General features: G+C 35.5%; 1 protein-coding gene across 1 annotated transcript in view; it reads left to right on the forward strand.

Annotated features, from left to right (window-relative positions):
* The window catches only part of LOC123549508 (phosphatidylinositol-3-phosphatase SAC1-like), a 42,432-nt gene extending 35,497 nt beyond the window's left edge, over nt 1-6,935 (forward strand). Inside the window, exon 17 of the mRNA XM_053545277.1 lies at nt 369-6,935. Within this exon, the coding sequence (XP_053401252.1) occupies nt 369-505 (137 nt within the window). The 3' untranslated portion in view covers nt 506-6,935. The remainder of the gene's footprint in view (nt 1-368) is intronic.
* Nucleotides 6,936-10,412: the final 3,477 nt, after the last annotated feature.

Genomic DNA, 10,412 nt, shown 5'->3' on the forward strand with positions numbered 1-10,412 from the left:
ATCAGTCAGCTGTCATTTTTTTAAAAAGAAATACATTTGTTCAAATACAGTATGAAGGAGGACAGACTTGTAACTGACAAAATTAAATACAAACAACTGTAAGTTGAAAACAGGGGCCGCACTAGAAGGGGCAGTCACCAGGAAATACCTGTAATTATTGAGCTTATTGACCAACATGTATTAGGTTATTATAGGCTATTCCACAAGAAAAAAAATCCACTAGACAAAAGACAGTTTATCCAACAGTACAGCTGAAGTCTATATACTTGAAAACATTTGTTTTAATAATAAAAACTTATTTGTTTTAATGTTCAGTAATATTTTAATGATTCAAATGTTAAACCGATAAGATTTTTTTTCTATTTCAGAGCATGTGAGTGAACAGTTACTGTACGTGTTGTTCTGGGGGACAGCCAGTTTTGTGTCACTTGCAGTTATATACAGATATGGGTCTGAGTTTGTTGATCAGCCCAGACTTGTTCATACAAAAGTAAAGATGGACTAGCTATATGAACAGGATAAAGTACATATAATCTAAGATATAGGACATTCTATTTAAATGGGATGAAGAACTTATCATCTAAGATAGAGAACATTTTATGTAAATGAGATATAAGTACTTATCATCTAAGATATAGGACATTCTTTGTAAACGGGATAAGGTACTTATCATCTTAGATATAGGACATTCTATGTAAATGAGATAAAGTACTTACCATCTGAGATATAGGACATTCTATGTAAATGGGATAAGGTACTTATCGTCTAAGATAGAGAACATATTTTATGTAAATTACATAAAATAGATATAATCTAAGATATTGAACATTTTATATGAACAGTACAAAGTACATGTCGTAATCTTAAGATAGAAAATCCAACACTGACATCTACTGAACAATGAACAAAATATTTTTAGCTCACCTGAGCCAAAGGCTCATGGTGAGCTTTTTTGACTGGTCAATGTCCGCCGTGCGGTGTCAGTCGTCTGTCCATCAACATTTTCTACAAAAATCTTCTTCTTGAAACCACTGGGCAGAATTACATCAAACTTCACAGGAATGATCCTTGGGTGGACCCCTTTCAAAGTTGTTAAAAGAATTTCATTCCATGCAGAACTCTGGTTGCAATGGCAACCGAAAGGAAAATCTTTAAAAATCTTCTTGTCCTAAACTGCCCCTGGGATGAAAAGAGGCCCCACCCAAGTTTTGCATAGACTTAAATAGGAAAAACTTTAAGAAAAATTCTTGTCTGAAACTACATGACCTGGGCCTTTGATATTTTGTATGTAGCTTTGCCTTGTGGTCCTCTATGAAGATTGTTCAAATTGTGCCCCTGGGGTGAAAAGAGGCCCCACCCCGGGGCACCCAAGTTTTACATAGACTTATATAGGAGAAAACTTAAAAAATCTTCTTGCCTGAAACTAAAAGGCCTAGGTTTTTGATATTTGGTATGTAGCATTGCCTAGTAGACCTCTAACAGAATTATTCAAATTATGCCCCTGGGGTAAAAATTGGCCCCGCCCTGGGGGTCACTTGTTACACGAGTTATGTAGGAAAAAGTAGTTAAAAAATTAGCAGATCAGATTTCCTAGACTGTTTAATCATATTTACCTGATGTACCCAAGTGATTACGGGTCACCTTACTGTGACCTTGACCTACTGACCTACTTTCTTCTTTTTTAAGATATAGCCTTGAAATTTGGATGACATGTACAGTTTTGCATACCGATCTTAAAGCTGACTTTCAGTGACAATGAATTTGACCTACTGATCTACTTTCTAATATTTTAGCATCAGTTTGCTATTCGAAACATGTGACTGTTATTACTCAGGTGAGCGATTCAGGGTCATCATGATCCTCTTGTATGACAGTGTTAAACATGTGTACATATTTTGTAAGCATTTGAGAGGACACAGAGTATAAATTCATTGTTTGCAGGTACTGAGAAATTATTTATAACATCTGTTTTCCAATGGAACATGAACTTGTAGGTTTCAAATTTTAAAGATAGAATAAGTTTGAACTTTAATTTTTTCATTGGGGTCTTTTGTTCCTTGATTGATTAAATAATTAAATCTACAGACTTTAAAAGTTCCCAGCAAATACTTGTATTAGTGGTGTCACAGTGTGTTATAACAATTTGTTTAAATGCATTAGGACTGGGACGATTATTTGATTAATCGGATGTGAAACCGGTTTCAATTTTGCATAACCGCTAATCGCTCTCAAACAATAAACATCATGAATCATACTTTATCTTTATACATTTCTTTGACCAGCACATAGACCCGCAGAATATTTACACTAAAACACATTGAACATAGTCAATAGTCTCGGATTTGCCTGTTGTGATATATTTAAAATACATCAAAATATGACTTATTGATTATCACACTGCTTGCAAACGATAAAGTCAGTAAGTTCCTAATGAAGTTAGCTGCTATAAGGAAAGAAAACAGCATTTTCAATATGGCGGACAATTACCGATTTCAATTCAATTTCATACATTCAAATGATTAACCGGTTTCAAAATTTTGAAGTCGTCCCAGCCCTAAAATGCATAGAAATCCTTGATAATTGTTATAACTCTTTTCATTTATTAAATTAATGCAAAGTTAAAACTTGATAAATTATTTGTAACAACCTATCTTATAACATATATATACATGATTGTCAGGGGAATGGATTGATATTAGCTTGTATTGAAAGCTTGGTCTAACATTAAATATGAAATGAAAACATTGAAATTTTGAACTAAGTTGTCCGGCTAGTAAAGGAAAAAGTGAAGGGAGTATGTCATAAACATTACAACTTCAGAATGTGGCTTTAAAGATAATTGGTCTAGTATGTCAGCTATGATGTAGTGTAATTCTCAAGCATCTGGAGTGTATATACATGTATATGTATATATATTTAAAGGAAAATATTATATAAGATTAGTCAAGTTCAGATGTATTATATCTGTACGTAGTAAAAGTTTAGTTATCGTATAATTATATGTTACATTTTTGAAATATCAGCTAAGCTCTTGGTACATTCAAAAATACCTGTGGTGTAATATTTTACTTGGTTTGTTCCATTGATATTTGAGCCGTGCCATGAGAAAACCAACATAGTGGGTATGTGACCAGCAAGGATCCAGACCAGCCTGCGCATCCGCGCAGTCTGGTCAGGATCCATGCTGTTCGCTTTCAAAGCCTATTACAATTAGAGAAACCGTTAGCGAACAGCATGGATCCTGACCAGACTGCGCGGATGCGCAGGCTGGTCTGGATCCTTGCTGGTCGCATACCCACTATGTTGGTTTTCTCATGGCAAGGCTCAATTAGAAAATCTATGAGGTATTGTCAGCATTTGATAGATGGTGCTGTTTAACACTTCATTTGAGGCTTGCTTTTTCTTGAAAACTAAGAGCTACAGCTTTGAAACTTCGTTCACTTGTTTAATTTCATTAGTTGAACATGCGTATTATTATCAGTGAGTCAAACACTGTAACTCTTTCTTGCATGTTGAGAATTTTCAGTATAGAAAATGTGTATTTCTAAGTTAAATTTTTTGTTTAGGTAACACCATGAAAGATATAGCTTTTAAACTTTGTATATTCTTTATCATCAGTAAATGAGTAAGTAAATGTTAAGCACTTGCAAACTAGTGTTGGCACTCACTAACTGTGCTCTTGTTCTGTTTTTACTGTACTGAAGATCATACATTTGATTATTTTAAAATTCATAGAAATCAGGAAGTTATCTGTAAACATCAGGTCTTATGTTTTAGATAATTATTTAATTATACATGATATTATGATCTCAAAATTCTATTGACTTACCATGCATGGCGTATTACATAAAATACTCGAGACATACTTACATTTATTCGCACACCCAGGCATGATTGAACTTCAATCTAATAGAGTTAACTCCCACCTACAGCTTCTTCTACAGAAGAAATGAGCCCATGTACTCATTGTTGCTATAGGATTCAGAATTTCAGAGATGATATGGTATCCAGGCAGCATCACACCACTCCCAACATACTTTGATCATTTTTGCATAAGCAGATAAAATCCCACTAAATTTCCTAGTAAGATGTTGTCAAGGTAATGTCATGTAATAAGGAGTGTGCAGTGATTATCTTATTCTTTCTGCTGTAATGGAAATTAGAGAAAATTTGTTCCCCTTTGGAAAAAAATAGGGAGACTGCTGTAGCAAGAAAAAGGGATCCCCTATCCCTACCACCAACAAGCTGCAAATATAATTATGCCGTGAGTTAGCTGCAAGCAAATTTGTGTGTGATTTTGACCCCACTTAATTTAGAGGTGCTTTAGCTTGACTTGGCACAACTTGTACATGTGGATTCACACAATTTATCATTGATTAGTGACATTATGTGATGCCGTAACTAGAATGAAAGACTCTTATGCCATAAAAATGTACTTTGGCTCTTAGATGCTGTCCGATGGTTAAGGCTCTCGGATACTGCCTTACGGTGAAAGCTTTCAGATACTGCCCCATGGTGAAGGCTGTCAAAATGCATAGGAGGATTGTCTTTGCTTTTTGAGGTCATTTAGGCAAAATTAGAGCAATGACATTTGTGTCAGACAAGGCATCATATGGGAAGGGAGTGGGGATGGGCATAAGTTTTACTAAAGTTCTTGTTTATAAGTTTACCTGCACAGTTACTATGAAATCATGTGAACCATGTGGACCATGTTCGTTATATGAGCCGCGCCATGAGAAAACCAACATAGTGGGTTTGCGACCAGCATGGATCCAGACCAGCCTGCGCATCCGCGCAGTCTGGTCAGGCTCCATGCTGTTCGCTTTTAAAGCCTATTGGAATTGGAGAAACTATTAGCGAACAGCATGGATCCTGACCAGACTGCGCGGATGTGTAGGCTGGTCTGGATCCATGCTGGTCGCATACCCACTATGTTGGTTTTCCCATGGCGCGGCTCATATAATAAAATGAAATATATATATCATACATGTATAATAATTTTATTTATATAAAATATTTATCCTTGTTAAGTGCTGTTAGTATAGCACATGAAAAAGTTGTCAAAAGTTCTATCCCTCGCAGGAAATCATGGTGTACATAGATTCTTTAGTATTTTAATCCAAAGTCACTTGTGGAAAATTTTTAAGAAATCTTTTGTTAATGTTGTACATGTTTTACTTCCATTATTTATACATGCAATCAAGCTTGAAAAAACTACTATTGCCTACCTTTAGCCTGCTGGTGGCGAGTGATTTTGCCTTTGCGACCCTTGTAGGCTGATCATGGTCTGCACTGGTCGCTATTCATTCAATAAATTTTCAGTGAACTAGCTTTAGAAGAATAAATGGTTTTGCCCAAATTGAATGATGGACAAGTTCATGTTAGAAATTCAGCAGGGTAAAGGTTAATTGGCGGCTTTATCTCTTGACTTTTATGCGATAAATGAATTAAAAGGTAAATCTTACTTATTGTTGCTTTGTGAAACAATGAACTGAAGCTCTGCAGAGCTTTTTAGGCAACCTTATTTTAAGAACAGTTTGAAACCAATTTACAGTTTGGTTATGATATTGTGCCTTGCCCAAGGACACATCACAGTTGGAGTAGCTAGAAATTGAACCCAGGGCCTTCACCTTGGTTTGAGAGCATGTTAACCCTCTCGACCAATGCGTCCACAAGGAAGACAGATTGCGTTGTATTGAATATTAGTGTCTTTACCTAGATGTGTGGAATATTGGTAAAGCACCAGACTTATTTTTTTTATTAGACGGGTTTGAACCCTGTATATCTAGTCCCAGCTTGCATGCTATAATATATTTAACTTAAGGGTATGTCCTGTTGTTTAATTCAGTTGTAAGTTTGTTTATATGCTACATTTTGATTTGTTCATGTCAAGGTCTGTATACTTTGTGTCCATATTATATACATGTACATGTATATATAATGACTGAAAAGTTGGTATTTAGCTGTATATTTGTGTAAATCTGTATTAGCAAAAATGTTATATGAGCTGTACCATGAGAAAACCAACATAGTGCATTTGCGACTAGCATGGATCCAGACCAGCCTGTGCATCTGCTTTCAAATCCTATTGCTATTAGAGAAAATGTTAGCGAAGAGCGAGGATCCTGACCAAACTGCATGGATGCAAATGCACTATGTTGGTTTTCTCATGGCGAGGCTCATTATATTAATTCAAATGCTTCATTATTTAGAATTACACATAAATGAACTCATTATGTATAGGATTCAATCCTTTCTTTTTCTCCTTCAAATATTATTCCAGAAATCATCAAGATGCAAATTTATAATTATCAGTTAAATATTGTAATATTGTTATAATACCTTATATTTTCATAGAAATTGAAATTTTACAGAAATTACTGCCAATATGTTGGCATGGAAGCACTGTTTTTCAATACTCTGCTATTTAGAGCTGATACAGGGTAAAAATAAAATGTGCTTATTGATATATTTAGCTGCAATTGAACATTTTATATTAGAAGAAAAAGCTTTGTTTATTGACACTAATATACTTTATGTTTCAGTGTTAAGTCTGACAAATAAAAGAAAATCATTACAAACGAAAGTTGATAAAAAAGATTGATAAAAACTACTGTTTTGTTTCTACCAGAAAATGATCTGTGTATATTGTCAGAATGCAGCTCTCCTAGAAATCAGTAGCATTTGAAATTTCAGAATTAATGAAGAAGCATATAGATACATGTATTTCTTAGGTATTACAGCAATAAAAGTACGAAGACTTCAACAATCTGTTTGATCAGCTGTTGAATCGCAACTCAAACTGACGTTAATGATATTGTACATTACATGGCATGTTGATGTGTGCTATATTTATTGATGTATTTGTTGAAGGAATACTGCACATTTATTCATTATGATTATCAGAAATAAATTACACAATAAGCAAAAAACTGTACAGTTGTTTTTAGCTCATCTGATTTTTTGAAAAAAAATGATGAGTTATTGTCATCACTTGAGCGGTTGTCGGCGTCGGCGTCGGCGTCGGCGTTGCCTGGTTAAGTTTTATGTTTAGGTCACCTTTTCTCCTAAACTATCAAAGCTATTGCTCTGAAACTTGGAATACTTGTTCACCATCATAAGCTGACCCTGTATAGCAAGAAACATAACTCCATCTTGCTTTTTGCAAGACTTATGGCCCCTTTTGTACTTAGAAAATATCAGATTTCTTGGTTAAGTTTTATGTTTAGGTCAACTTTTCTCCTAAACTATCAAAGCTATTGCTTTGAAACTTGGAATACTTGTTCACCATCATAAGCAGACCCTGTACATCAAGAAACATAACTCCATCTTTTTTTTTGCAAGATTTATGGCCCCTTTTGGACTTAGAAAATCAGTTTTCTTGGTTAAGTTTTATGTTTAGGTCAGCTTTTATCCTAAACTATCAAAGCTATTGCTTTAAAACTTGCAACACTTGTTCACCATCATAAGTTGACCCTGTACAGCAAGAAACATAACTCCATCCTGCTTTTTGCAAGATTTATGGCCCCTTTTGGACTTAGAAAATATCAGATTTCTTGGTTAAGTTTATGTTTAGGTCAACTTTTTCTCTTAAACTATCAAAGCTATTGCTTTGAAACTTGCAACACTTGTTGACCATCATAAGCTGACCCTGTACAGCAAGCAACATAACTCCATCCTGCTTTTTGCAATAATTATTGCCCTTTTTGGACTTAGAAAATAATTTTCTTGGTTGAGTATTATGTTTAAGTCAACTTTTCTCATAAACTATCAAAGCTATTGCTTTAAAACTTGCAACAGTTTTTCACCATCATAAGTGGACACTGAACATCAAGAAACATAACTCTAACCTGCTTTTTGCAAGAATGATGGCCCTTTTTAGACTTAGAAAATCATGGGTAGGACAATATTTCTATTACACAAAAAAAATCAGATGAGCGTCAGCACCCGCAAGGCGGTGCTCTTGTTTAGCTCACCTGTCACAAAGTGACAAGGTGAGCTTTTGTGATCTTGCAGCGTCCGTCGTCCGTGCGTGCGTGCGTCCGTGCGTAAACTTTTGCTTGTGACCACTCTAGAGGTCACATTTTTCATGGGATCTTTATGAAAGTTGGTCAGAATGTTCATCTTGATGATATCTAGGTCAAGTTCGAAACTGGGTCACGTGCAGTCAAAAACTAGGTCAGTAGATCTAAAAATAGAAAAACCTTGTGACCTCTCTAGAGGCCATATTTTTCATGAGATCTTCATGAAAATTGGTCAGAATGTTCACCTTGATGATATCTAGGTCAAGTTCGAAACTGGGTCACGTGCGGTCAAAAACTAGGTCAGTAGGTCTAAAAATAGAAAAACCTTGTGACCTCTCTAGAGGCCATATTTCTTAATGGATCTTCATGAAAATTGGTCAGAATGTTCATCTTGATGATATCTAGGTCAAGTTCGAAACTGGGTCACGTGGGGTCAAAAACTAGGTCAGTAGATTTAAAAATAGAAAAACCTTGTGACCTCTCTAGAGGCCATATTTTTCATGAGATCTTCATGAAAATTGGTCAGAATGTTCACTTTGATGATATCTAGGTTAAATTCGAAACTGGGTCACGTGGGGTCAAAAACTAGGTCAGTAGGTCTAAAAAAAGAAAAACCTTGTGACCTCTCTAGAGGTCATATTTTTCAATGGATCTTCATGAAAATTGGTCAGAATGTTCTCCTTGATGATATCTAGGTCAAGTTTGAAGCTGGGTCACGTGCAGTCAAAACTAGGTCAGTAGGTCTTAAAATAAAAAAACTTTGTGACCTCTCTAGAGGCCATATTTTTCATGGGATCTTTATGAAGATTGGTCAGAATGTTCACCTTGATGATATCTAGGTCAAGTTTGAAACTGGGTCATGTGTGGTCAATAACTAGGTCAGTAGGTCTAAAAATAGAAAAACCTTGTGACCTCTCTAGAGGCCATATTTTTCAAGAGATCTTCATGAAAATTGGTCAGAATGTTCATCTTGATGATATCTAGGTCAGGTTCGAAACTAGGTCAACTGCGATCAAAAACTAGGTCAGTAGGTCTAAAAATAGAAAAACCCTGTGATGTCTCTAGAGGCCATATTTCTCAATGGATCTTCATGAAAATTGGTGAGAATGTTCAGCATGATGATATCTAGGTCAGGTTTGTAACTGGGTCATGTGCGGTCAAAAACTAGGTCAGTAGGTCAAATAATGAAAAAACCTTGTGATCTCCCTAGAGGCCATTTTTTTCATGGGATCTGTATGAAAATTGGTCTAAATGTTCATCTTGATGATATCTAGGTCAAGTTTGAAACTGGGTCAACTGCAATCAAAAACTAGGTCAGTAGGTCTAAAAAAAGAAAAACCTTGTGACCTCTCTAGAGGTCATATTTTTCAATGGATCTTCATGAAAATTGGTCAGAATGTTCTCCTTGATGATATCTAGGTCAAGTTTGAAGCTGGGTCACGTGCAGTCAAAACTAGGTCAGTAGGTCTTAAAATAAAAAAACTTTGTGACCTCTCTAGAGGCCATATTTTTCATGGGATCTTTATGAAGATTGGTCAGAATGTTCACCTTGATGATATCTAGGTCAAGTTTGAAACTGGGTCATGTGTGGTCAATAACTAGGTCAGTAGGTCTAAAAATAGAAAAACCTTGTGACCTCTCTAGAGGCCATATTTTTCAAGAGATCTTCATGAAAATTGGTCAGAATGTTCATCTTGATGATATCTAGGTCAGGTTCGAAACTAGGTCAACTGCGATCAAAAACTAGGTCAGTAGGTCTAAAAATAGAAAAACCCTGTGATGTCTCTAGAGGCCATATTTCTCAATGGATCTTCATGAAAATTGGTGAGAATGTTCAGCATGATGATATCTAGGTCAGGTTTGTAACTGGGTCATGTGCGGTCAAAAACTAGGTCAGTAGGTCAAATAATGAAAAAACCTTGTGATCTCCCTAGAGGCCATTTTTTTCATGGGATCTGTATGAAAATTGGTCTAAATGTTCATCTTGATGATATCTAGGTCAAGTTTGAAACTGGGTCAACTGCAATCAAAAACTAGGTCAGTAGGTCTAAAAATAGAAAAACTTTGTGACCTCTCTAGAGGCCATACTTTTGAATGGATCTTCATGAAAATTGGTCAGAATTTCCACCTTGATGATATCTAGATCAAGTTTGCAACTGGGTCACGTGCCATCAAAAACTAGGTCAGTAAGTCAAATAATAAAAAAACCTTGTGACCTCTCTGGAGGCCATATTTTTCATGAGATCTTCATGAAATTTAGTGAGAATATTCACCTTTATGATATCTAGGTCACGTATCTTCAAAAACTAGGTCAATAGGTCAAATAAAAGAAAAACCTTCTGACCTCTCTAGAGGCCATATTTTTCAATGGATCTTCAAGAAAATTGG

This window comes from Mercenaria mercenaria, chromosome 6, assembly GCF_021730395.1.
Source record: "Mercenaria mercenaria strain notata chromosome 6, MADL_Memer_1, whole genome shotgun sequence".
NCBI classification, from domain to species: Eukaryota; Metazoa; Mollusca; class Bivalvia; order Venerida; family Veneridae; genus Mercenaria; species Mercenaria mercenaria.